The sequence below is a fragment of the Microcebus murinus genome, chromosome 6, assembly GCF_040939455.1.
Source record: "Microcebus murinus isolate Inina chromosome 6, M.murinus_Inina_mat1.0, whole genome shotgun sequence".
Classification (NCBI taxonomy): domain Eukaryota; kingdom Metazoa; phylum Chordata; class Mammalia; order Primates; family Cheirogaleidae; genus Microcebus; species Microcebus murinus.
Genome location: NC_134109.1, coordinates 11400102 through 11427989, shown reverse-complemented (window position 1 = coordinate 11427989; position 27888 = coordinate 11400102). Strand labels below are relative to the sequence as shown.

The window sequence follows — 27888 nt, the reverse complement described above, 5'->3', positions numbered from 1 at the left end:
CGCAAGTGCTAAGAAGTAGATTATCACAACCTCTGCTGTGCCACTTTCTGGCCATGTCACCTCAGGCAAGCTACATAACCTCTCTATGCCTCAGTTTCCTCGTCTATAAAATGAGCACAGTCATGGTGTCCATTTCATAGGCTTGTTGGAAGGATTAAATATGTTAATGCATGTCAAGCACTTAGACAAGCGTCCGGCATACAGTAAGTGCTCCATAAGTGTTTGTTAGGGCTCAGTACTGCTGCTGGAAGGGTGTCAGCGTGGAGCTGCTCCCATGGGGGGCGGCAGCCAAGGTTCTCCCGTGTGCACAGACTAACCCGTGCCCGGCGAGGCTCCGGAAATGCTAAGAGTTGCTAGGACCAGCCTGGCTCTGTGGCCCTGTGGGCCCCCAGGGCTGGTTCCAATGAACCAAGGAGAGGCATTTCCACCCAGGTCCAGGCGGAGATGGTGCAGAGGGCTCCCTAAATGGCATGGTTCCTAGAAGCCAAGAGAAAGGTGAGTGAGCTTCTCGGCCGCGCCCGGGCTGCTGCCTGCGGGAGGCGGGCTCTCCCCCTGGAGCCCTCTTCTCCCCCACCCGGTCTGCGGGCACCCCACCTTCTCTGCTCGGAGTGCGGTGATGACAGCCCCGGCCACACACGCCAGCAGGCATGACGGGCTGCTGCAGGAACCGTGCCTCCACCGGCACCTCTGCCTGGGCGGAGAGGGCCAGGACCCAGCCACCCCTCGTGGGCCTTGCTCACAAGGACGTGACTGACAGCTTCCACCCTCTGCCTGCTGCTCTGCTGGGGAAGCCAGCGGCTGAGAACAGCTCTGAGCCCGGGAAGGGAAGGCCGCCAGCTCTTTTCCTGTCTCGTGCACCCCCGGGGGGGTGGTTTTCAATGAAGATTGAAGGTCCCAGACTTGCCTCTTCTGAAGGCATGCACCCTGACCGCTGCCCACGCCTCACAGACACATGTATGCACATATGCATGTTTACACACAATGCACATATACACATGCATGTACACAATACACACATATACATATATACACACATATACATATATGCATATCCATACATACACATCCAAACACACACACACACACACACAGAGTTCCACAGTGAGACTGTGGGCTGCACACATCCCCAAACCTGGGTCAAGAAGCCAGAAGCCCCTCTGAGCCCCCAAGGGTGCTGCTGTGAGAGGCGACAGCCCCACTCCCAGCCCCCAACACACAGGCGATGGCGTGACAGGCGTGTGGCTGGTGATCACCCCCGCGTGTCAGAGGAGCCAACCGTTTTCCCTGGGCTTGTGTAGCCACCTCTGCTGAGCATTTTCGGGGCACCTGTGAGCTCCGTGGGCCTTCACTCTCCCTGGGAGCTGCGTGCCGGGCGGGGGTGGGGGGGCTGTCACAGACCCGCGCTGTCCCCCTCCCCTAGAGCTCTGTTCTGCAGCGGGGAACTCTTCTAAGGCAAAGCGCTTCCTGGCCTGCATATTGAAGAAAGGACCTCAGGGTCACATAAGAGCCCTGGACAGGGGACCTCCGAGCTAGCTCAGGCCTCAGTGGCTGTCCTTCAAGGCTCTGAGCTGCCAGAATGGCGCTGGGGGTGGAGATGCCTGCTGGAGGCTGCGTGGGCAGAGGCAGCCCAGACTCCCTGAGGCTCCAGGAGCTACGCCTCCCTGCCACCTCCTCTGGACCGGGGCGGGGTGTCAGGGAACACCTCTGGGTGGAGGTGACTTAAGTTGAGGTCTGGTGGGCGTACCAGGCAGCAGAACAGGTGGGGACAGGCAGCCATAAAATGTGGGCACGTGCTTGGATCCAGGAACCAGGTCTTGAAACCTCCCTCCACCTGGTTTTACTGTCACAAAAGGCTTTCACTGGCCGTGGGAATACCCAGAGCCACCCGTTCTTCTTAGAGGCCAGTTTCCAGGTAAGTCCTGGGACAGTCCAGGAGGCCTGTCCCGACCCCTGGGGCGGTCATGCCCGGCCACGGCTCCCTTGTGCCCAGAGGCTGGTGAGGTCAGGGAGGGAAGAGGCCCCACCTGTCCTGAGTCAGCCCATGCCAGCCTGGTCGCCATGGGCACCACCAGGGCCACCTGGCACTGCCTGGTTCACACACGGGCTCCTGTAGCAGACAAGGAGCCTGCAGTTGGGGTCAGCGTCCAAGGACTGGCCTGCCCACCAGCACTCCCAGCCTCAGGCTCAGGGCACTCACTTCACGGAGAGGTTTCCCACAGGTGGTTCCACTCCCAGGGCCCTCTGAGTTTTCATAGAGTGGACTTGTATGGCCCCCTCAGCTTGGCACCAGGTTGGCAGTCACGCAGCTGACAGTGCACAAGCGAGTAGATTGCAGCAAGTTATGGGAAGAACTAAGATGGCAGAGAACTGGGTGTCCGGGGGGACAGTGACAGGAGTCCTGCTCTAGGCCAAGTTGACCCCAAGTGACATGAAGCACTTGGACCTGCAGTGAGCAGGACAGAAGCCAGGATGGAGGCCCGGGGGCTGGAGAGCCATGAACAAGGGGCCGAGAGGAGGAGGAACAAGGCCAGGAGGAACAAGAACAGGCCAAAGCCACGCCCTGCAGGGCCCAGCTGCCGAGGCAAGGCCTCTGGGTTTTATTGTGAGCAGGATAGGAGTCATCTGAGGCCTCCTTAAATCAGGATTCCTGCCCACCCCTCGCCCTGCCCCATGACCTTGACTCTGTATTTGGAGAGATGGGTTCAGAGAGGCATGAATTTCTTGGTGACAGAAGAAAAAGGCCCCAGGAAGCAGAGACCTGTTCGGGTTTCCCATGGGCCGGCCCTGAGCACACTGCTTAGCTTTCTGTCAATGCTAAGTGACAGTGCCACGTGGCCTGGGATCCACGTCCCCTGCACCCGGGACACTAGGCAGATGAAGCAGGCTCGTCCCTGCTGCCGGCCTCACACTGCCAGGATGCGTCTTCATTACCCACTGTGGAGGGCGGGTCTCTGGCGAGGGATAAGTGAGTCCAAATACGCATCTCAGCCCAAGGCAGCTTGGGACAACCCACGCCCCAGCCCCTGTTGGCCCAATCTCTTCTTGCAGGGAGGACTGTGGCCAGGACGGTGGAAGACATTGTGGCATCTGCCGCTCTGGCTGGGGAAAGAGCCAACCCCAGACAGCCTAGAAGGTGGCAGTGAAGCCCAGCGGGAAGTGTGCTGGCCCAGGTGTTGCAGGATCGAGCTTCGATTCTGCCACAAAGCAGAAGAGTCAGCTTCTGGAGCCCAGCCAAGGTGCCGAAGGATGCAGGATGGGCTCTGGGCAGCCCAGCCCAAGCATCAGTGCTCAGCAATTGACCAAAGGAGACCCTTCCTCCGAGCATTGACCCTTGACCTGCTCACAGCACCACCAGGCGTGGCGGCCTGGATTCCCAGGCAGAAAGACTGGATTTGGGGGCCTGGAGGGGTAGCCAGTGCTACTACAGGGACATTCATAAACAGTAGGGAGATGTGACAGGTGGAAATAGCTGGGTCTCAGGTACCCAGTCATAGCATTTGGCCCCTCCTGGCCAAAGAGACTTTGGCCCATGAGATAACCTGTCTCAAGACCCCAAGGATCCAAGCTGCATTCAATATGAATTTCTTGCTCCTGAAAGTTTGTGGTGAGCTAAGGATAGACGAAGAGGTTCCGCTTCTGTCCTGAATTCCTGGTCCTCACTGCTGGCCTCTGGGCCTGGCCTATCTTTTCTTCCCTTGCCCTTCCTCTGGCCCTGAGTCTGTGGTTCAGCTGGAGGCCAGAGCAGGGAGAGCAGGGGTGGGTAGAGAGAGGGCAGGGCTGGCCCTGCTACAGTAGGTTTGGAGAGGACAATATATAAGACCCTCCCCTCTTGTGGTGAGGACAAGGAGGTGGCAGATGGTGGGGGCTCCTCCATGGCGTTCAGAGCCTGGGAGTGTGTCATGCACAGGTGGGAGGGAGGCTGTGCCACTCCGAAGCTTGGAGAGGGGGCTGCTGAGTCACGTGGTGCACTCGAGCTAGTGTATGGGCAAGGCTGGAGATGGGAGTGGAGGGGAGGGGAGACACGGCATGGGGCTGGGAGACAGGAGCTGGCGAAGGGGCGGGGCCGGGCATCTAAAACCGGGGGCACAGTTATTTACTGCAAAAACCGATTCTACTTAACTTACTCAGATAGGGGGAAACATGAATTTACTGAAATTCCAAATAGTTTGTCAATTTAAGAGGTGGAACCCGGCAAGTCTATGGAAACAAGCCCCGTTCACGCCACTGAAACAGCCACTGAACAGTTACCACGTGCCAGGCACCACGCCGGGCGCCGTCAGGGAGAGCGGTGAGTAAGACGCGGTGACCGCTGCCCATCTACCGTGTGCGCCACACAGTCACGCGTACACACGTGCGTGGGCACACGGGCCCGGGAACACCCACATCACACCTACCCACAGCAGAAAGCAGAATCGAAAATCCAGGGAGAGCTACAACGCTAGCAGTTGGGCAGGGAAGGGAGAGCTCCGCACCGGTCCAGGATGACATCTCGGAGGAGGTGGCACTCGAGTCGGGTCTCCAGGGAGAAGCAGCAAGGACTCAGCTGGAAGAGGGCGGGGGAGGGCACTGACCGGGGAGAGCTCCCTGAGTGCTCAATGACCCAAGAGACGGGCTGGAAACCTCTGGGACCTGAGCCATTTCTCTTCCCCATCCAGGCCTCAGTTTCCTCGTCTATAAAGCAAGGGGTTGACCCATGACCCCGGAGGCGTATTCTGGCTCAGAGTCCTTCAGAAACTCATTTCTACCGCTCCCTGGCACTCCTGCTGCCTGGTAACCAGGTCTTCTCTGCAAGCTGCACGTTCAAGCAGAACTGACCTTCCTCTGGGCTACCCCAAAGCTCCAAAAAGAGTAAATTCTGAAAAGAAAAAAATTTCACTGATTAACTTTCTACTAAGTACCATGTTTCCCCAAAAATAAGACAGGGTCTTATATTTATTTTTCCTCAAGAAGACACCCTAGCTAGGGCTTATTTTCAGGGGATGTGTTGTTTTCCCCTCAAAGCCTCAGCTTGCAGCACGCACGGGATGGCCGGGACCTGACAGGGGAGCCGACCTTGTTGGTGGGGCTGCCCGCACCTTTCCGGTCACCTCTGGGATAGTAGCTGTCACAATGGGGCAGATGAGAAGGGCTGCTCGTTGTCTTTACTGCTCCACGACGAAATGCATGGGTTGTGCAGATGCGCTGCGTAGCCACGCCCACCACTAGGTCTTATTTTCCAGGTAGGAGTTATATTGCACAAATGCTTAGAAATCTTGCTAGGGCTTATTTTATGGGCAGGTCTTATTTTTGGGGAAACACGGTATATGATTCAAAAAAGATCTTGAGGCCGGGCATGGTGGCTCACCCCTGTAATCCTAGCACTCTCGGAGGCCGAGGCGGGCGGATTGCTCGAGTTCAGGAGTTCGAAACAAACCTGAGCAAGAGCGAGACCCGTCTCTACCATAAATAGAAGATAAATTAATTGGCCAACTAATATATATATAGAAAAAATTAGCCGGGCATGGTGGCGCATGCCTGTAGTCCCAGCTACTTGGGAGGCTGAGGCAGCAGGATCGCTTGAGCCCAGGAGTTTGAGGTTGCTGTGAGCTAGGCTGACGCCACGGCACTCACTCTAGCCTGGGCAACAAAGCGAGACTCTGTCTAAAAAAAAAAAAATCTTGAAAAAAATCCATGAAGGAATTAAGCTACAGAGATGAAGGAGTGGGGGAGAGAGAGCTGAGGGCAGCAAGTTCCCACAGAGGAGCTCAGATTTGCCATTTTAAACTACAGGATGTGTACGTATTACTTTGATAAAAGTAAAAATTACATTAAAAGTAGGCAATGATTGTGCAAAGCCCTAACAATACCCTCTGATCGTTAGGCTCTCTCAAAAGACATGCACAACATGCCTGACTCTGGGGGAGGGGAAGTGGCCGTGTCCCCTCCCGTCCTCTCTCTTTCCCCTCCCCTCTTCTCTCTCCTCCGTTAGCCTCTGTTACCCATTTGCTCCTACACGGGCTCGATCTGCTTCCTCCACGAGCAGGAGGAGGGCCAGACTCAGTCTTGTTTATTTTTCCATCCCTTCTGCCTAGTCTAGTCCCCAGCACACAGTAGGTGCTCAATAAATACTTGCAGCCCAACACGAACTTACTGAGCACCCCTGGGCGGGTCAGTGGGTTTTCTAAGGCACCATCAAAGAGACTTGAGCATTGGGAAGGGCTGGTTCTGCTGGAAGTGGCTGAACCACAAACGGCTGATGAGCGCCAGAGCCCAGCAGTAATGTGGGCGCTCTGCACACCCGGGGTCACCCGGGCACGGGGTCACCCAGGCACGCACACTGAAGCCACACCCGGGAAGCAGCACCCTTGCTTACTGTCTGCAATTAACGATCTGCAGGATTGGCCAAATTGTCCCATGGTCTTTTATTGGTCTTTTAGCCAATAACACCCTGTAAATACGAAGGAAATGGCTGTCAAATGACTTAATGGCAGATGGAAAGCGGAAGTACAGGTCCCGGGCCACGGACAGCCAGCAGAGGCAGGGCACTTCTCCTGTGCCGGGAGTGTGTGGGTGTCACCTCCCCTCCACACAGGGGCTCCTCTCTGAGTGAAGGGGGCGGCCATCGGAGAAGCTGCCAATGCCACTGGGAGAGCAGCCTCATCCTGGGAGTCCACAGGCCTGTGGGGCTCCCCCCAGCCAGGCTCTGCGATCTGGGCCTCCTCCCCAGGCAGTGGGTGCCTTGCGCCTGGGAGCTTTATCTCAATGACTTCCCATGATCTTGGCATGTTTAAGGTTCACCTCCCGCCATGGGCCGAGACTCTTGTCTCTGCTCACAGAGCTTTGGGCTTCCCTTCAGCCTTTCCTCTCTGACTGCAATACATGGTTCCTTGGGTCTGGTCTGGTCGGATTAGCCTCTTCTCCCGCCCGGAGGGTGTGGGCAGAGTGGGCAGGGACCGTGCCTGCGGCGCCCACCACCGCAGCCCAGTGCCAAGCACGGGGCCTGGCGCCTGGCCCCGCCCTGGCAGCATCGTGGTCGGCATCTACACATCCGAGCAGCCAAATGACTGGGTGGCAGTGGGCCCCCTGCGATCCTGCAGCAGGGAAGCAAAGGCCCGGGAGCCGGAAGGATAGGCGGGGGACCGCCAGTTCACAGGGAGGGAAGATGGAGGCACACAGGGAAAAGTGACACCCACTGAGCTGGGCTGGGGCTGGGAACAGACTCGGGGGCTTGACGCTCCGTCTGGCTCTTACAGCAAGTCCAAGCGGTTCTGTTGGAAATACTGCATGTCCCACCTAGGGACATGCGCCAGGGTACAGAACGCCCTCGGGCTCTGGGATAAAGAGGCTTATTCACAGCAAGCTGGGGCAATGAAGCCACCAAAATCACACTGCACGGACTCCTCAGGGCTGGGAAAGCCCCTCTGGGGTTTGGGGGTGCTGACAGGGGACTTGGGGGCCACCACATGTGCTCATCCCAATTCAGTAACAGCCCTCCCTGGTCCCTTGGCCTGGCCAATGCGCCTCTTCTAAGAAATCTTCCCAGACACCAGGTCTGGGCAAGATGTCCCTTCTCTGGGCTCCCCCAGCCTTGGAGCACCCTAGCATATCGCCCAGCACAGAGCTGGGACTTGGGGAACGTTTGCTGAGTCACAGGATGAAGTGTTGACTCACCAAATCTGCATCTAGCAAGTGCCGATTAGAACCCGGCTCCTGCCAAGGTCCGGCCCCCCTTCAGCCAGGCCTTGCGGCAGCCTGGACACAGATGCGAGGGCACGGCAGGGTGCTCCCTCCCCATCTGCAGCTCGTCCTCTGTCTCCTTCTCTCCCTGCCGAGGCCTGTGCTCCCGCGGCCAACACCCCCAGATGCCAAGCCGGCATCTCCAAAGTCACCTCCTCTCTACCCCAGCTGATTCTAGAACAATCCTCCCAGCAACCTGGCTCCAAAAGGCTGTGTTGGGGCCATTCACAAAGATCTCTTGGAAATCCTCCCCTAGGACTTGAGGCTGTGACATTTAAAAAAAGGGGGGGGGGGGTTGAGTTCATCACTAAATTCTCCTTTTAATGGTTTTACAGTGACATGGATGCTTTTGTTTCCTAAGAGAAAAGGCATGTTGTAGATGAATTATTGACCAAAAACAATTGGCAGTGAGCAAGAAATCCTCCACTTACTCTGGAGAGAAATGCAGGCAGGCAGCTAGCCGGCTTCTGGATGATGCTCTCTTGCAGCCCCGGAGGCAGGGAGGGGCACTTTGCTCTCCTCCATGGGGCTGTAACTTCTGCCGCCGCCTTCTCTCTCCCAAAAGGGGTTAAGTCTCCCTCCCCAGCCTCCATCCAGGTGGGTTCTGGCAGTGCTGGGCTCTATTTCTGCCTCCTCCCGCAGTGAGCACAGCCCTCTCCTGTCACCGAGTGTCTGTCTGCCACACCAGGATGCCCTCTCTGGGCTATGAAGATCTCGAGGGCAGAGGGCTGGGTCTTCTTCCCTGCGTCCCCAGGCCTTGGCCCAGAGATGGACGCAGAGCGTGGTGCCGGGGCAGAACGGGGCCGTGCGGCAGAGCCTCGTGGACACGCATCTGCCCGTTCCACCAGGAGGCCGACTCGCTGCACGCTTCTCCAGGTTCTCCTGCTTCCTGGGTTTGGCTAATGGGAGGCACCCATGGGAGAGCGGGGAGTGTGGAGAGAGGCTGGCAGCATCTCCTCGCCCTTCCTCCCTGTTTTGGGGTCAGCATCTTTGCAATTCCAATCACAGCTCCTGCTGGATAGCCGCCCTCCGAGTGTGAGTCTCTCACTAGTTCTCATGGCACTAGTTCCCTTGCCTATCGTCCTAGGGGTGCTAATTGCTCCCACTGCTGCTAGTCCCTGAGCGCCTCACCAGCCCCATTTGCTCCTTGCACCTGCCCATGGCCCCGCCCACACCCCTGGAAGAAGCCCCGCCCATACCCGGAAGAAGCCCCACCCACACCCCTGGAAGAAGCCCCGCCCTCACCCCTAGAAGAAGCCCACCATCAAAATCTAGTCAACTGAGCTATCTGGATGAATTCTCTTTTTTTTTTTTCCAGGACGCTGGTAGACCCAGGAACCAAGAGCTCAGAGAGAGTGGAAGGGGACAGGGGCAGACAGGAGGCCAAGATGGGCCCCCCACCCCTTCCTTCCTGGGAGAGCCCCAGCCCAGCCGGAAGCAAGCCCAGCGCAGCTGCAGCCCGGCAACACTGCCAGAGTAGGATATTAACGTGAGTTTGTTCTCCTGACGTGTTCCTTTTCCCCGCCTCCAGCTGAAGCAGGAAGCACATTTCTTCAGGGGAGGTCTGGGGCAGGGAGAGGGGCAGAAGTGGTGCCCTGGTGCTTTTGCTCACACAGGGCCTTTGCCTGTGCTGCCGCCTCTGCTCTGCTTCCTAAAATCCTCCTCCCAGCCAGCAGGCTCCTGGCTCAAATGCTGCATCATCCGGGCCGGGGTTCACCAGGACTCCTCCAGCCACAGCAGGCTGCCAGCGAGCCCCCCACTGCCTCTTCGACTCACAAATCAGCCCCTAGCCCCGAGGCCAGGCGAGCAGCCTGCGGGCACAGCCTGCGTCCTACCTGTGTCTATGCCCACCGAGCCTGGCACAGAGGAGGCGCCCACAGGACACCTAGAATTAGACTAGTCACGTCCCCTGGGAGACTCCAGTGCATCCACCTTGGTTTCTGAGGCCAGGCCCCTGTGCAGAGTTACAGGGTCTCAGACCTTGGGCCTTTCCGTCTGTCTGTCCTTTTGGCCTCAGAGAGGCACAGACATGCCTCACACACCCCTGGTCTCCCCTCTTCCACACCCCTGAGGGAGGGCAGACAGGAACACCGAGGTCTGCCACTAGCCCAACACTGTGCTGAACTCGTCTGTAACACTGAGCCACGGTGCTCAGGTCAGGGCTGGCTTTGGAGCCTTGTAATTCTGGGTTCAAATTCCGCCTGCACTGCTCACTGGTGGTGCCATCCTGGGCAGCTCTCTAACTCCTCAGAACCTCAGTTTCCTCATCTGCAAAATGGAGCTGATTGGGAAAAGATGCCGTGGAGATGAAGTGAGAGAACGTGGGTGAGGAGACGAGCCCAGTGGCTGGCCGAGGTATGCCAGACTGTGGTTATTCCCTTGTTATTCAGCACGGCTGTGGAGTCCGCCCACCGCAGGAGCGTTGGGGCAGAGGGGCTCCCGGCTTGGGCTCTCGGCTGGGGGGCAGGTGCCCAGGGCGCGGCCCGTCCCGTGTGGAGCTGCCACGCCCTGCCCCTTGCCCCCAAGTGTCCTGCCTCTTCTGCCCAGTTGCCAGGACGCACTTGGGCTGTTGGCTTTTCATGGCCCTTTGTCTTGCATGCCTGACCATTGCTCATTAAGACTTTTAGCTTTATATTTTACTCTTCTGCTCTCGAATTATTAAAGTGAAATCACAAAAAACAACCGATTCAAAGAAGACAATTAAATATTTCAGGTATTACAATTGTTCTTAACGTGGACCCTCTAACTTTGGGCTTCATGAAACTTTTAAAAAAACTTTCTTAGAAATATTACATTATTAACAACTCCTATTGCCCTTTGGTATTTTGTAACATTTTTGCATACTTTTGTATTGCACTGGGCTTGACATATAATTGGTGTTAATCAAATGCTTGTGGAATCGAACTCCTTAAAAATGAACAGGGACATCATGTCTGATCCACTTTAAAATACTGCAGCAATGAAAAAGATCAGAGAAAAAAGAAAAGAGATACGGCAAATATAGCAAAATCTTGATAACTGTCGAATTAAGGGTAGATGGCAGCTCACTGTATGTTCTTTCTGCTTCTTCTGTGCTTAACAATTTTTATAATTTAAAAAAAGACAGGGTGGGCGCAGGAGCTCCCTTAGGCTCAGAGCTGGGTGCAGCGGGCGGGCACTTACCTTTTTATGGCTTTGTAGCAAATGATGACGAGCACAGTCAGAAACACCAGGGAGGCACAGCATACGGCAATGATGATCACCAGCCCCGACCACCAGCTTTCCTCAGCGGGGCAAGAGGTAGAGTTGGGAGCTGAAAGAGATGGGAGGCAGCCTGAGTGTCCCCTGGAGGAGCCAGTGGGTCTGGCCTCAGAGGTGGGACTGTCGTGGGTGACACCAACGACAGGCAGCGGGAGGAGGTCACCACCACCACCATCCATCAGCCAGATAAGAGCTCTCTGACCTTTCCTACTGTCCCTGCCCCCACCCTGCAGCAGGTGACATCATAGCTGGCCCCCAGCCAGGCTGGGCCCCAAGCGCCTCCATCCCGGGCCTGGTGTGCTCAGTGCAGGGGCTAAGCGTGGCGCCCCGGGCCATCCATCCTCTCTCGGCATGAGCTAACTGACAGCAGGGTCAGGTCTAATTTCCCATGAAAAATAACAGAACATCTCATTCTCTCAGCTGAGGCATTAAATCTGGTTCATTCTGCAGGTGGGGGTGGGGCACGGGGCTCACAGGGGACGCTGGGGGAGGAAGGAGAGAAAGGGAGGCTTGGCCACGTTCATTTCTCAAGCTAATTTCCTGCAAGAGGTAGGCTCTCTCCCTTCTTGGATTTGGCCCATGTGGTGGGGTACCTCTGGCCGTCTCAGTTTGGAAGAGGGTAGCCATGATTTGGAAAAGTTTGATTAACAGTGCAACTGACACTGGGTGCTCCAGGACCGACCCTCCCATCACTATTCAATTCATGGAGTTCACGGGTGAACCTGTCCTCCCTCCCTGGGCACACGCTGTGTTGGGGTGGACCTGAAGGACGGGTGTTGATAAGGCTGGTTCACTTTCCTCCCAGAAAAGCAAAGACACCACACGGCTGCACCCCAGGGGTTCTGGGAAGATTCGGGCACAGCTAGAAAGAAGTGCCCAGAATGGTAAAAACAATGAGAGGAGGGGAGAGAGAGGGAGAGGTGGACATATGGACAGACGGTATTAGCTTTGGGCAGGTCTGCAAAAGAATCAGAACTATGCCCCAGACTCGGTGTCCACTCCATGATAAGCACTTTGAGGGGTGCAACAGGATGTGGGGAACAAGTGGATGACTTCACGAAGGATACCAGGGCTGGCTTCATTATTATGATTCTTACCAAGGTGTAATTTACATCTAGTGAAATGCACCCATCTCAAATGTACTGTCTGATGGGCTTTGTCACATGCATGCGCCAGTGGAAGCCACACCTCCAGTAAGACACAGAATATTCCCAGCAGCCCAGAAAGTTTCCCTGTGCCTCCTTCTAGTCAGTCCCACCCTGGGGGCAGCCATGCTTCTGATTTCTAAAATCGCAGGTGAGATTTGCTTGTCCTTGGCATTCAGATGAATGGTATCAGGCAGTGTGTGTTCTCTTTTCTTGTGTCTTTAATTATTTTTGGGATTCATCCATGTCGTTGCATATTCCCGTGGTCCCCTCCTTCCTACTGCTGGTAGGATTTCATTGCAGGAATACCACAGTTTGTGCAGCCATTCACCTGACAGTGAGCGCCTAGGCTGTGTCAGGGTTCCCACTCTCGTGAAGAAAGCTGCTACAAACATTTGTGTACAGGTCTTTGTATAGACATGTTTCCTATTGACATTCCTCTTGGATCAATACCTCGGGTGGGATTGCTGGGTCGGGTGGTGTGTGTATATGATTAAATTCATAAGGATCTGCCAAGCTGCTTTTCCCAAGCGCTTGTACTTTGTGCACTCCTGTGCAGAAGGAGAAAGACGGAAAGAGGAGAGAAGCTGGAAAGAAGGGAGTGGTTACCGAACTGTGATCGCATTGTGGCAGCTGGATTAGGAGACCCAGGCAGCCACTGCTAACACCCCATTAGCAAATGCAAGGTCCCCAGGGCTGAACCTGAGATTGCCACAGAGACCAGGCAGAATCAGAAACACTGCCTGAGAAATTAGCTGATCCCGGGATGCCCCTGAACTGCTCTCAGCCAGGGCGTCATCAGGCCTTTAGAAACCTCAACACTGAAAAGACACAGAACATAGAACTCCAAGTAGGCGTACACTCTAAAATAAAGGAAAGGGGGCCAAAAGGATGCTCCTGTTCCCCACGATGAACTTGTTCAATGCTTTTTTTGTGAAATGCCAAACACAAAATCCTTCCCCCCAGTTCCTCATTTTGGTGTGCCCCTGACTTGCTTGAGTCTTACCGGGGTGACGCCCCACTTCCCTACACTTCGGGAAGTCGGAAGTCCCTGCTGGAGAGTCAGAAGTGCAACCAGATCATCCAAGGCTGTTCTGTCTACACTGGGCCCCCAAACCCCAAAGGTTTGCCTGCCTATATTCATTGCAAAGGGAAGCAATTTTGGTTTACGTGACTCTGCCTCAGGCTGTAACATCCTGAGGGCCACGTTTGCCCACAAATGGCCCACAGAAGGTCACCCAACACTCCTGTGGCTGGGATAAACCTACCCGTGTGTGGTCTCAGCTAGGGGCTGCTGCCCCCACCCCCCTCCAGCGAACACTTGGAAAAATGGGCGGGGGCTGTCTGTGGTTGCCACAGCGAGTGAGCCCAGCAACCATGGACGTTAATGACACTGCACTGGGTATCCCCGCACAGGTAGAATCACTCCTCAAAAAATGCCAACAGGGCTCCTGCTGAGAAATTCCATCAACCCAAATAATTGCAAGCCTCCCTGGGAATTTGGCACTAATTTCACAGTGCCTCTTTTCTTTACATTCTCTGTTCAAGAGACTGGAATTTTTTTTTTTTTTTTTGATTACTTTTCAAAACATAATTGGTACTGAAAGCAGGGAGCCGGGGGTGACAGTCCTCCGTACAGGGTCCCCCTCGCAGTGCACGATCACCCCACACGTGTGAGGAAACTACCCGACACAAAACTGCTAACATATGAGAAGAGGGAGGTGTTTGGTGGAACCTAGTTAAGGCATAAATCTTGGATTTTGCTCAGAAAACCAGCTGTTGTGTTCGAAGAATGCATCCTTGTTTATCCTTGTTTGAGTCAATCAGAGAATGTCGGGGCTGGAGAAAGCCTAGGAGGTGTCGTCTCAGGAAAGAGAATACATATTGAAGCTCAGGATCAAGAAGGAACTTTCCCAGGGGCCAGCGTCGTGACCCCAGGTCTTTGGGCTGCAGGCTGGGCCTGCTCCTGCTTGGACTCTCCTCCTCTGGAGTGTGGCCAGGACCTCCTTCCAGAATCTCACGTGCACAGACTGATGGCTCATATTTGAGAAGACAGCATCGCGGAGGTGCTCATTCACTCATTCATCCACCCAACACGTACGGAGCACCCTCCGTGCCTGGCACTGTGCTGGGAGCTGGGAGTGCCGGGATGAATCAGACGTACACTGTACCAGTCTGGTGCCAGCTGCCCCACGGATCGTTACAAAACTAAGACTCGATCATCTTGCTGGAGGAGTGGGTGGTCTCCCAGAGAGGAGACCTGCACGAATTGCTGATGTGCAAGGTGAAGGTCATTTCAGGGCTAAAGGAGATGCCTTGTGAGAGACAAGCAGTCAGACAGGGAAGGCTGAGACAGTCAGGGAGTGCCAGGTCCAGGAATGAGGATGCCCCACGCTCTGCCTCCTCTGTCACTCCCTCTTGCTCCCGGCAAACACGACAGAAAGGCAGGAGCTGCCCCGACATCTCAAGGGTCACAATGCCCTGTCTCCCGGGACTCAATGAGGCTTTGTCTGCTGCATCCGTTAAATGCTCCTGACGCCCATAAAGATGATGAGATTGGCAACCAGGGAGAGCAACTTTAATAGAACTACCCAGCTTTGCCGTAGCAGAGGGGCAGCTTTCTTTTCAGCTAAGAAATGCCATCTTTTTTTTTTTTTTTTTTTTTTTTAGAGTCCAGCGGCTTTTATTAGGTTTGTCTCCTATACCACGAATTCATAGGGAATAGATTCTGGCAGCTAAAGGTCCTTTCTTTGCTTCTCACAGGTGTGCCATACCTACTACGCCATGAATTCACAGGGAACAGGTCCCAACACCTCAGGCTCCTTTCTGTCGCTTCTCACAAAGTGTGAAGCACCTATTATACCATGAATTCATAAGGAATAGGTTCCATCACCTCCGGCTCCTTTCCATTGGTTCTCACAAAGTGTGCTTCTCTGGGTGGAGCAGGCTGTCACTTCAGTTGAACCCAGGTAACTTTCTCTTTGGCTTCCTTCTTTTTCTGATCATTTTCCTTCACACACTTCGGGAAGCTATCTCGGTTCTTAGAGTGCTTAATGTGCTCGATACGTACATTGATCCTCTTGGCAAGAATCTTGCCCTTAACTTGTTTATTTACAACAATTCCAACAGCATGCTGGGTAACGTTGTAGACTCTTCCAGTTTTGCCATGATAACATTTGTGGGGCATGCCTTTTTGAACAGTACCCATTCCCTTGATGTCTACAATATCACCTTTCTTGTAGATTCGCATGTATGTGGCCAAAGGAATAACTCCATATTTTCTGAAAGGCCTAGAGAACATGTATCGGGTGCCTCTCCTCTTTCCCTTTGTGTTTGGGTGCCTCTCCTCTTTCCCTTTGTGTTCGTCATTTTGGCGAATTACTGGAAGATGGCGGCTCCGGCCGACAGAAATGCCATCTTTAAAACCTTTGGGACTTCTGCTTCCAGCCAAGATAGAGTAATAGGGACCAGATTTGCCCTCCTGCCTGAAACATCCGAAAACATACCAAATATACAAAACAAAGGGTTTTCTTTCTTTCTTTTTTTAAGCAGTAGATATCAGGCCACAACAGACAGTGACCACAGAGAGACAAGAAACAAATGAGTTTTACCACCGGGACAGCTCACTGCCGTATGAGGGTGTCCAGACAGTGGTGCAGGAAGGAGGAAGCCAGGCAGGCCCAGGTAGCCCTGTGAGTTGGGGAGATGGAGCTGAGAGTCCAGGGAGTGAAAGACAGATGAGGATTCTCCCCAGGGGAGCTTTGAGAAGAGCAGAGGAAGCCAATAGCAAACAAATGCACCGACAAATGTATAATTACATATTGTGGCAAGGGCTAGAAAGGAAATGGAAAGAGATCGAGATACCCCCAGAGGTGTGTCTACAAAAGAAGCATGGGAGCTTCGGATGCGCCCACCTGAATGGGTGTGCAAGGACGCCGAGGGGACAAAAGAGACCCAGGAGATTCCTGTTGGGGGAGGGGCCGTGGACCCTCCCATGGTCCAACCTCACGGAAGAACCACGTGAGGTCAGACAAGCCCTCCAGCCGCTCTTGGTGACAAACCCCTCTCCTATAGGCCTCATGGGGTTGTTGTGACTATCAAACGAGAAAACAGAGGCAGCATTCTGTGGGGACCAGGAGTAGCAACCATCACTTACTCAGCAATGACTTTACGGGACTAGTAGGCATGATGGTGCATAGCCCAGTTATATTCCCCTTTTATTTTATTTAATTTTTTAAAATAGCTCCTCAGTCAACTCGATATATTCCCCTTTTAAGAGTGGGGAAACTGAGGCCACAATGCCGGGGGCCTGGCAACAGTACTCAGAGCCGACTCAACTCACAGGCGAACGGCTGGCCCTGTCAGCCAGCTGTTGGAGAGAAGCGGCCCAGCGGAGATGTCTGATGGACAGGCGGGAACGGAGCCAGCCACGAGTGAATCAAAGGGACGGCAACTAGGCTGGACACTCCCAGTTTTGCAAGGTGTGTTTGAACCAATGCAGTCCGGGTCTAGAAGCGGGCAGAGATAGCCATGTTCTTTGCTTGAAAATCACTTTTCCATCGTGGGACGGAGGCTTTATCGGTGGCTTAGCCTGTTACCTTATGCACGGGCACCTCAAGACGCCGGCCATTTGCTCACGTGGCTCCCCATTTCTGGAGCACGGCCTCAGTGGCAAGCACTGCTGGTGACACCGTGGGCGTGCCATTCCCCTCTGGGCCTGGGGGGGCCTCATCAGACTCTCTCCTAATTTCCCAAGTTTTGGTGACTCATGCCACGTTGCCTGAGTGGTTTCCTGACTGTTCCCAGGAGCTGACAGGGCCGCATGCTGCGTGCCTAATTGGCCTTAATTAAGGTCAGGTGAGGAGGTGCCGCCATCGTCTCCTCTCTCTGCTTCCGGCTTCCTCAGCAGCCCAGCTCCCAGCCCCTCAGGCGGGTCCCAGCCACTGACAATTCAGTCTAGCGCCCGCTTGTCTAGGGCCCCCTGTGCCGGTCTCCGTTAAGGAGCTGCTGTCCATGAATGTGCTTCCCAAGCCACAGAGGACAAATTGAGCCCTTCCTGTGGGAGACAGGAGGCAGAAGCTAGCCTGCCTGGGCGTCATTTCTCTGTCCCCGGGTTAGTATGGGCTGGTGACACCACCAGGCACCAGGCCTTGGGAGCAGAGGCGAGAGGAGTCACAGCCCTGCTCCAAGGGACAGCCTAATGGCACAGTTGGTCCCTATAGTGTGCAGGATCACTTCTCCCTCCCACCCACCTGGAGCGTCTGGAGGAAATTGTCCAGTGCACCCAGGAAAGGTGCACACACGGGACTCAGAGCACTCGCTGAACGGTGGCCAAATGTTTGAGCATTAAAGAGCAGCCTTCCTCTTTGGCCCTGCCTCAGCCGGCTCACCTGGGGCAGCCACTGGGTTTGTCTGGCTCACAAGGACAGCGAGGGGGCCGGGAGTCTGCCAAAGACTTGTGTGACGCTTTGGACAAAGGAGGAAACTGAAGCTCAGAGAAGGGGAGGAGCCTGCCCAGGGCCACCTGGGGACCAGACCCGGGTCCTCAGGTCTCTTAGCCCTGCCGATGTCCTGCCCGCAAAGTACACGTCCCCCAAGGAGGACATGGTTCCTCAGAGTCCCTTCATGGGATGACAGCCCTTCCACTGCCTCGGTGCCCCCAGCTCTGCCCCCATTGGGTTGTATGACAGACCCAAAGTCCACTGAGGCAAGAACCTCCCTCCCCTCGCCCCCACACAGAGACCCATTGTCTCGGACACAAGGGACTGACTCTCAGGCCGCTGCTGCCCATTCACGGGCACGGGGCATCCTCCGGGAGGCCCGTGCCAGGGCGTCCACCTCCCGCCACGGTCGAGGGGGGTCTGCGGAGCCAGCTCGGCTGTGGGGTGCTCACTCGTCTCCCACCCCAAAGGTGCCAGGGCACGTCGGCTGGACTTGCAAACCCCAAGCACAAAATCGGACCTTGGTGCCTTATGCCAGCCCCTGGAACAAGACCCTGCACCCTACTGCGCCCATGTGCGCCTCCACTTGGGGAGCTCTTCCACTCCTTCTCTGTAGATGGAATCTGGCGCAGGCTGTCGCGTTCAGCCGGAGACTCCCTTTTCTCCTGAGTCTACACGATTCCTCCCTCAAACTGCAGGTTCCCCGGCAGGAAGCCCCTGGCTGCCCGATAACTCCCGGCCCACACATAATGGACGGACAGGAAGGTACATTTTGCCTCCCGGAGGGTACAGAGTTCCTGGGGGTGCCTCAGTGGCCTGCCTGTTCCAGAAACAAAGCACACACTTTCTCCCCTGAGCAGCAGGGAAGCAGACACCGAAGCCTAAATGGGGGCCCCTGGGCCAGGGAGGCGAAGCTGTGCACAGCCTGCTTCGGGGGCCCAGCACACCTTCCGCAGTCCTGTGGGAGTCTCACGCTGCCTCCCCCACGCCGTCCAGGGCCCCTTCGTGCCCTGTGAGCTGGGCTGCCGTCGGCTGCTGCAGCCAAGCAGATCCCGCTCTCACCCAACGCAGACCGGAACTGTTGGCCCACGTGTGTGCGTGAAGCCACGGTCAGCCTCTGGCGGGTGGTTCGGCCAGAAGACAGACCTAAGTGTGCCACCAGATTCAGGGCTCCTGAGAGGCCAGAACTGCAAGGGCTGACCAGGCAGACCGCGCTGGGCTTCTTGGGGTGAGCTGCCCCGGACCCCTGGTCCTACCCTCATGCTGAACGAGTGGCCCCAAAATGTCCTCTCTGCCCTCAGCCTCTTCTGAGCCACTGCCCAGTGTGTGCAGCATCCTGCAGCCCCACCCCAGCCCGCTGGCCTCCTGTGCCAGAAGCATCCAGCCAGCAGCCAGCTGGGCCACCTTGTCCAGCCTCCTCCGCACGGCCAGGGGCAGTGCCCTCCTCCTTGCCCAGGTCCCAACCCGGGCACTGCCTCTCAGAGCCGTGCCCCCCTTGCTCTTGAGGGAGACACCGAGGACAGGCCTGTCCTCCTGGACACCAACTGCTGTGTCTTCACTCCAATGCACAGCGGCCATGGGGCTGAGGGTGCTGGGGTGCAGGGCGGGTGGGTCTCCATGTGATGTAGCGTGCGTGGTCAGGGCAGCCTCGGAGGTGACGTTTGAGCAAAGACTGGAATTCGCACAGGAGTTCTCCACGCAGGCATCCGGGGAAGGGACAGCCTCGGCAAAGGCCCCGAGATGAGCTCGGGCCGGGCAGATCTCAGGAGCCGGAGGAGGCCGGTGTGGCCGATACAAAGTAGACAAAGGACACTAAGAGGAGAGGTCATTGCATAAGGCCTGGAGGCCATGAGGACTGAAAAAGGTGGTGGCATTGCAGGGTTGTGGAAAAGGGTGGCAAGGTCTGACTTAGATGTCAGCACGGTGGCTCCGTGTGTAGAACAGACTGCGTGCGTGTGTGTGTGTGTGTGTGTGCACGCACGTGTAGCAGGGTGGGAGAAGGGTGGGAAGCTGGTGGGGGACACTGCCCATAACCCAGGGCAGAGACGGCGGCAGTGGTGGCTCAGACTCAGGTGTCAGTGGTGGAGGTAGAGGGCAAAGGTCGGAAACGCTTTGAAGGCAGAGGTCACGGGAGCATGCATGCGGGGGGCGAGAGACAGAGAGACAGGAGTCAGGGCTGACTCTGCGGTTTGGGCTGAGCATGCGGAAGAGGGAGCATGACATTCCCGCTGAGCCCTACGGGCGCTGTGAAAAGGTCGGCAAGGGAAGGACTGGGGCGCAGGTGCTGGCACCCCGCCCTCTGCCCCCCTCGCTGCCGGTGGGGTCTCCCCAAGGCCCCGGGTGAGGCGCTCTGGACCCCGCCACCCGTGGCTCCCAACCTGCGGCCTGTGTGCGCGGGCCCCTCGCTCCTCTGATTTATCTTTCTCCGCTCTGGGCGCGGAGCCCAGCGTGGTGGCAGAGCGGCTGCGTGTCATCAAGGGCATGGTTCTCAGGCCTGGCTCCTGAGGAGGCATTTTAAAAAACCCAATGCATTATTAATAATTGTCTCCGTCATTCCTGGGCCTAATCAGGAAAGGAAAATAACGAGTTGGGCTTATGTCTCCGCGGCGGGGGCAGACACAGCTCTTCCCGACGGGAGGGAGAGAGAGATCTGGGTGGAGGCCGGGCCGGAGCAGAGAACAGCAGGTCGCTGCCGGGTGCATTAATTACGCTTCTGGTGTCGGCCGAAGAACACATCGCCCCTTGTTCTTTGCCCAAACAGCCCTCTTTGTTGGGCTCCTTAAGGCACGGCCTTGTTACTCAACAACATCTACTTTCTTTTAATAGCTGCACCCGCCCCTTTTCTGTCCTCGCCCGGGCCCCCTCCCGAGACCTGCCAAGCGTCCTGTTCCCACCCGGCCGCGGGCACACTGCTGCAGAGGGTCTGCACGCCTGCCCGCTTTGGAACAGCCCAGAGCTGTTGAGTGGGGGTGAGATGGTGCCACTTCTGGACAGCGGTGGCTGACCACTGGCGCCCACCCTCCCTCAATGCCTTGACTTCTCATGGTTCAAGTGCTGATCCACTCGCTCGCTGAACACATGTCTGGTAAGAGCCTACTATGTGCTATGCCTCATGAATGCCCAGCCAGGTAGAATGTGCTCTGTCTAAACAGTTATAATCACTTGGAAGTGGGGTACAGGGTCAACTTGGACCAGAGGTTGATGCTGGCCAAATCCGGCCCACTGCCTGTTTTATAAATAAAGTTTTATTGGAACATAGGCACACCCATTTGTTTACATGTTGTCCATGGCAGCCTTTGTGCTACATTGGCAAGGCTAAAATGTTTACTCTCTGGCCTTTTATAGAAAGTTACCCCTAACTTAGGGATGTCTTAATCTGAGACTCTTAGATAAGCTGAGATGAGCAGTCTGAGAGTTGAACTCTGAAATTATCCCCCAAATTTGTACTGTGCGAGGAAACATTCAACTCCTCTCGTTTTAGTTTTAGAAGGGCCCTTCACTGCAAATGTCACACCAACACCCTGCTGGGTATCTCCAGGCACATGGCGCAGGGATCTGTCTTGCCCCGGAGTTTTAACAGTGACAATGTGAAAAGGCAGCAAAGTACAGCAGACAGACAGACAGACCTAGCTAGCTCTGGATCCTGACTTGGCCACACAACACCTGCCAAGTGACCCCCAAACAAAGCACTTACATTTTACAAGCCTCAGCTTCCCATGGTCAGGCAGGCGTGGGGAACCTGCAGCCTTAAGGCACATGTGGCCTTCTAGGTCCTTAAGTGTGGCCTTTTGTCTGAATCCAGATGATTTTACAGAACAAATCTTTTATTAAAAGGAGTAGTGCAGCATAGAAGGATGAAGCTTTTCTTGCCTTCTTTGGTGCTTAAAAAAGAACAATCTTGAAATCAGAAGGCCACAGGCTCCCACCCCTGGAAGGGTGACAACATTCCCTTGAAGGCTGGTGGGAGCTGCTTCCCACCTTCTAGCTGGGATGCAGGTCACTGTGCTCTGGATGCTGACAAGTGTCACCTGAAGAAGCCACACGTCTGACTCTCCAGGGACCTGCAGCGCTTCTTTGGGGACTGTGCCAGGGCAGCTGGGGTGGCTCAGCATAGAGCAGTGAGCCCAGAATTTTACCGGCCCCCCCCAACCTGCAGAGCATCCTCGACCAGGGACCGACAGACACCCAGAGTGCAAGCCCAGCCCCCTGCCGCTGGCTGGGGACAACTGGGAGGCTAAAGTTGCCTTTGCAGGACTTGGCCGGAGATGGCCCCTCCGTCCTGCTCCGTTGCCTCCCCAGTCTTCCCCGGGACACTTCCTTTAGAAATCCTTGTGCCGGGGTCTGAGGACAGGTCCTAGGTCAGGAACCCCAGACATGAGGTCACCGAGGTGCTGAGAGCCCCTGCCTGCCTTCCGAAACATCTAACAGAGATGAAATTATATCTCAGCTAGACACACGTGAGCTGCCTACGTTTTGGGTGATTCCTTCCAGAACCACCCTTTGCTAGTTCTCTGGACAGAGCTTAAGTTCTGTTTAAAAGGCTCTTGTTGGGTTAAGCTGAGAACGATTTCAGTCCAAGTTGGGACCACAAAGGGACAATGACGTGGCTGAGAAAAATCACTGCTGCTCAGCTGGTCTTTGTGAAAGAAGGAAGAACCTGAATTGTCTGGGGCTTTGGGACAAAACCATAGTATTTTATAGAAGGAAAAATATGTACACTGATGGTTCACAGCTGCACTGTCCAATGCAGCAGCCACGAGCCACATGTGACGGTTTACATTTAAATTACTTAAAATTGGGGGTATAGCTCAGTGGTAGAGCATTTGACTGCAAATTACTTAAAATTAAGTAAAATCAAGAGTTCGTTTCCTTGAGCATATTTGAGTGCTCAATAGCCACGTGTGGCTAAGGGCTCCCGCACCCACAGCACAGACTTAGGTCATTTCCGCCCTCGCAGGACGTTTGTTGGACGGCGCTGGCCCGGAGCGGTGGGAGGGGGCGTGTTCTGCTTCCCTTCCCAAAGCAGGCAGCCGAGGAGTTTTCTTACCCACTGAAAGCGAATCGACACGGCCACACACATCCTGCCAGTGCTGTCTACTTTCAAAGCACATTTTTCTTAGATTCTTTCCTTTGATTCTCAGATCCCTTCCCGCTGAAGCAGGCAAGGCAGGGACCATTAGTACTATTTATAGGTAAGGAAACAGAGGCTTCCTAAGGTGGGAGAGGCGAAGCCACAGAGCTGCGAGTAAAGCGACAGAGTCAGAGCCTGGGAGACGATAGTAAGGACAGCCCTTCTCCCCACAATCCAAGGCTCTGACGGGCCGTGAACATGCCGGGCACAGTCTATCACACGCTCGGCCCCCCACGCACTCACTTTCTCAGGAGCCGGATGGCTTGGTGAGTAGAACACCTGGGTCTAAAAAGTGGTCACTATGCCTTCGAGATAATACCAAAGCAGACAGTGCCATTCTCCTCCAGATCAACTGTGCCACTGCAGTGGAACGGGGCCAGGCCTGAGACCCATGAGAGCCCTGCTATGGCAACACCCAAGGACAACTGCTGTGACACTGGCCTGTCCAAAGCTCAGGGCATGCTAAGCCTGGGTAATTTTGGCAACCAGCCCCTGCCTGGGAGTTTTATTTTCTACCTGGACAAGCAGCCCATTCTAAAGGTCGAGGTCATGCAACTTGGGTTGTGGCTTTGTCACCTAAGCTCTTTGGACTTTTGCAAGCCACTTATCTTTCTGGACCTCAAAAGCCCATCTGCATAATGGGAGCGGTGACCTTGGGCCAGAGCAGGGGTCCTCAGCCTTGGTGCTACTGACATTTTGGGCTGGATAATTCTTTGTTGTGGGGCTGTCCTGTGCACTGTAGGATGTTTACCACATCCCTGGCCTCTACCCACTTGATGACAGTATCCCTCCCCAACTGTAATGACCAGATGTCCCCTGGGACACAAAGAGAACCACAGGGCTGGACGATCTCCAGGGCTCTTTCCTGGCTCCCACACTTGGTGTAGAGACTAATGCATCCAACGCAGGCACAGCCAACAGTGCAAACCTGACTCGGCCTCCCGGGGTACACTGTGCCAACCCAGCCAAAGAAGGAGTTAATCTCGATGGTCTTCCAGCGGGCCATTCCAGGGCCACTTGAAGATTCCAAGCCAACTGCCTTCAGGATGACCCCAGGCTACTCAGAGGCTGTGCAGCGGAATTGTCCACAGCAAGGTCCAAGAAGAAGCCAAGGCATTATTTCCAAGGCATCCATAACTCTCTCTGCCAAGGCAAGAGACAATGTGCCTTTCCCACCCACAGTCCCTGTTCATTCTAAATCTGAGAACAAGGAACCCATTCACTCTCAGGAGGGGCAGATGGTGTAGGGACGGGGGTAAGCCCACGTCTCTTCCAGGAAACGGTGGCCTTTGGCCTTCTCTGATGGCTGGAAAGGATGGCACAGAAACTGGGGAACAGGGAACAGGCGCTACTCTATTGTCCTGTTTCCGTCTGGTGGAAGCCGGGGGCAAAAGCAATGCATGTTCCTCCCTCCCTCACGCAGCAGAACCTCTTATCTTTCCCATAGAGAAGGTCCAACACTAGGGCCTTCTCAAAGGCCACTGGAGACGCCCCCCTTGCGGAGGTGGGGAGATACAACCCCCTTTCTGGGCAGGCCTCCTCTGACAATGGCAGGAAGGTGCAGGTGAGCAGGGCGACTTTGCCCTAGTCCAGGCAGAACAGCTGCAAGGTGGAGTACCTGCTGCCAAACCCCAGGAAGCATTTGTCCCCAAACGTGAGCCAGGAGCACCTTTCCCATTGCAAGAAAAGATGCTATGATGGCAATTTACACAAAGCCACGGCCACTATTGCTTATGTCCATGCAAAACATCAAACCCCAGGGCTGGGTCTGCCAGGCTGTCTCTGAGCCTTCCCTCGTGTTCATTTGTTACTTGTCGTCTGCTGGCAAACGAGCAAATGCCTACCTGAGGTTTCAGAAAATTTTATGGAGGACAATATTCATATAAAAAACATTCAATTCGCTTAATAAAAATATAATGATAACAGTTTCCCCCCTTTGCTAAGCACTTGTCATGCACCACTACACATGTCTCCTGCTCCACCAGGAGACGCGGGTGTCATTGCCCCACTTACAGACGTGAGAACAAGCTCAGTGAGGACAGATCAGTGCGGAGCCAGGATTCTGGGACAATCTGACCCAAAGTCCGTCTTCTCTCCACCACGTCATACTGCAAACCAGGAAGAGGCCACTGTTGCTGGGTTCCAGGTGCCTCGGTCCAGCCTGGAGAACAGACGTTGACGTGGGGCCGTGGGAGGCCTTGACCTCAGGCCTCTGGTCTCCACAAGGGGTGTCCCTAGCCACACTCCTGGCCTTCTCTGTCCCCCCCCCTCCCCCAGGCAGATGGCGGGACTTGCTCGATTAAAGGGTCTGCAAGGTAAGAGGGCAAAGCTGGCTGTGCCCGCACCTGAGATCCCGGGACAGAGGGAAAAGGGAACCGAAACCCTCGCCCTTTCCTTCCTTATAGTCACGAGCTCCCGAGCGCATCAGCCCCAAATCCAATGGACGTCCAGCCCCTCAAGGACCGCTCGGCTGCTGCTGCCACCCGCTCTTTATTCTTTATGACAGCTGGCCACACAGGTCACCATAATCGACGGCTCCATCATCTTCCTTTGACAGGGACATTAGCGGGGTCTCAGAGGTGAGGCCCGCCTCATACAGACAGGACGACACCTCAGAAACCGGCCACGTCCACCAGCTTTAGAAAACCAAAGTTACCAGAAGCAAATGCCACAGCGGCCAAGGCCTTGAGGAGGGGTCTTGAAGAAAGCTTTTTTTGGCACAGACATTCCCCAATTCTGGAATGTCCTGAACCATAAAATATGACCAACAATCTAGAAGGTTCTAGAAACATCCAGAAGCTGGTCAGTGGAAAGCAATGGAGGCCTAAGGGTTAGCTCAGGTAACCTCCCCACAGACAACCATGACCGTAACCAACTTCCTATGTATGTTTTGGGACTACGTGTATTTATATGTATTCCCAGCGACAGCAGCCATACACACACCTGGGAGGCTGTGACTTGTGGGAGATGATGCATTTTCCACTCACTGCATCTGGCAATGCCTCCCGTCGTCATGACAGGAGCTGCCTTTGCTATTTTTTTTTAAAGAGCTGAATGGATGAAGCACAGTTGATCTAACCACTTCAAGAGAGGCTGCTTTTTAAATACAGGACCTCAACCCTTTATTTGTAATTTCCAAACCCAAAAGGTACTTTGGTGCCAAAACTAATGGGGTAACAAACCCTGAGCCGAGCGGGGATGGGGTTGTTTACGGTCTAGATCTGACTTGCTGGGTGTGAGAGTCCACACCTTTCACCACAGAGCGCTCCCAGGTCCCGGGCCGCCTGGCGGAGCTGCTGAACCTGTGGGCCGCACGCTACCACTGTTCTGAAATCCCAGCATTCTGATTTCCGAAACGCGTGTAGCCCCAGCTTCCCAAGAGGCGAATGGTCTTTCTCCGGCCGGCACTTCCGATAGCTGGAGGTGTGGAAAACATCTTGGATCTTGTCCCAAATCCACCCTGGGGCCAAGTCAGCGTCTCTCATACCCCTCAGGAACCAACTCCCAAGGGTGACGAGGACCAGGCACCTGACCCACGATTTCTGGAGAGGGGAGGACGGGGTTGCCACGCACAGAGAGCAGACACTCCTCCCAGCGCCAGGCAGCCACCCGCCGTCCCCAGTCACCCATTCTCCCCGCTGCTCAACTCAGACATCCCGGGGGCTTCCTGAGGGGCCCTCACCCCTCCCTCCTTTCATCCCCACGCAAGTCCCCACAGTTCTTCCTTCAAAGGCGCCCCCTCCACACAGCCCCCTCCCTGGTCTCCGGCCTGCCCCGCTCAGTGGCGGGCCCTTTGTCAAGGTGAGTTGTTAGATCCGGCGACACTCCTGCTCAGAGCCCTTCAAAGGCTTCTCACCAAAGGTGGAAGAAAACCCAATCTTTCCATCACGGCCTCTGCTCAGTGTTGCTCCCGTTTTGGTCACTCAGGTTCAAACCCTTGTAGGGAAGAATCTAGAAGCTTTCTGAGCAGTGACAGAACTGCCAGCGCCGGCACACAGTGGGAAAACGTCCAAGGGGAGGAGGGATAAACTGTGGGGGGTGTGTTTAAAAAAAGAACGGAAGGAAGGAAGGAATTAGTCTCATGGCTTCACGGTGGCCCTCGGCAACCACAGCGCCTGACGACCCAGCCGCGGCCACCTCCTCACGCTGGCGCCTGCTGCGCCCCGAACGTCAGGGCCTGCTAATCCCACAGGGTTTAAGCGGCCCAGGGAGAGCGTCTCAGAGTTGCACGGGGAGATAAACTGCTTTGCTGGGTACGAGGCCCAGAATGTTTTCAGAGATGAGAAGAAAATCCTGTGTGTATTTCTGGCTGTGAAGGAGGCCAGGGTTCGGGCCGGGGTGGGGCCCGAACTGCGCGTCAGGTCCCCTGCGGTTTCAGGCCCCGTGGTGACAGGTTATCTCTTCCGAGTGGAGTCATTCGAGCCCCCAGGGTCTCTGAGGGGGCGGGCGGTGGGCTCCGTCTTGGTGGAAGAGAAGTTTAGTGGAAATGGGGCAAAAAAAGGAATGGGGGGGAGGAAACTGAGGGAAATATTTAAAAATCTCAAAAGCAGTGAGATAAATTTGTTGAGTCTTTAAGTCACTGGATTCTGTGACATCTGGGTCAAGAACGAGACGAGTCACTGTGCGTGAAGGAGCGAGATTCCCCCGGCTGCTGAGCAGATGTGCAGTGGATGCCGTGGGGCCCACCGCCCTGTGCGGGGCAGCCAGTGATTCGCTGATCCCCGCAGAGCTCCCTGGGCCTCTGGGTCACGTTGCAACCACACCCTGGCGCGTCCCCTTCCCTCTCCTGTCCCACCTCCCTCACCTCCGGGTCTTAGGCGCTGCCTCTAGGGAACCACTGGAGACCGGACGACTGGTGGAAACCATGGGAAACACCAGGTCTTAAAGCCAGAGCCCAGCGTGAGCACCTGGCCACATGAGACTACGTGGAAGTTCGATTTGAATATCAACATTCGAAAGCATGGAGTAGAACAAGAGCCCTGGACAAGGACACGGGGAGTTCCGTCATCCCCCCATGGAGAACGTCAACGGCCACAGCCATGGGGTCCCTGGGTCGACTCGACATGCCGCAGATTTCCTGAGTGAGCCAGGAGCAGGGCACCGTGCGGTGGGCTCTGTGGGGGTGGGTTCAAGGATGAAGGGGACCCACCGTTTACCCTCCAGGGACCTGCCCGAAAGCTGGTGGGGTCATCGAAGTGCACCAGAGACACTTGGC

General features: G+C 55.4%; 1 protein-coding gene across 1 annotated transcript in view; it reads right to left on the bottom strand.

The window, feature by feature from the left end:
- The window catches only part of PRIMA1 (proline rich membrane anchor 1), a 59509-nt gene that overhangs the window by 6490 nt on the left and 25131 nt on the right, over positions 1–27888 (bottom strand). Inside the window, exon 3 of the mRNA XM_012738606.2 lies at positions 10879–11008. Coding sequence (XP_012594060.1) covers positions 10879–11008 — 130 coding nt within the window. The remainder of the gene's footprint in view (positions 1–10878; positions 11009–27888) is intronic.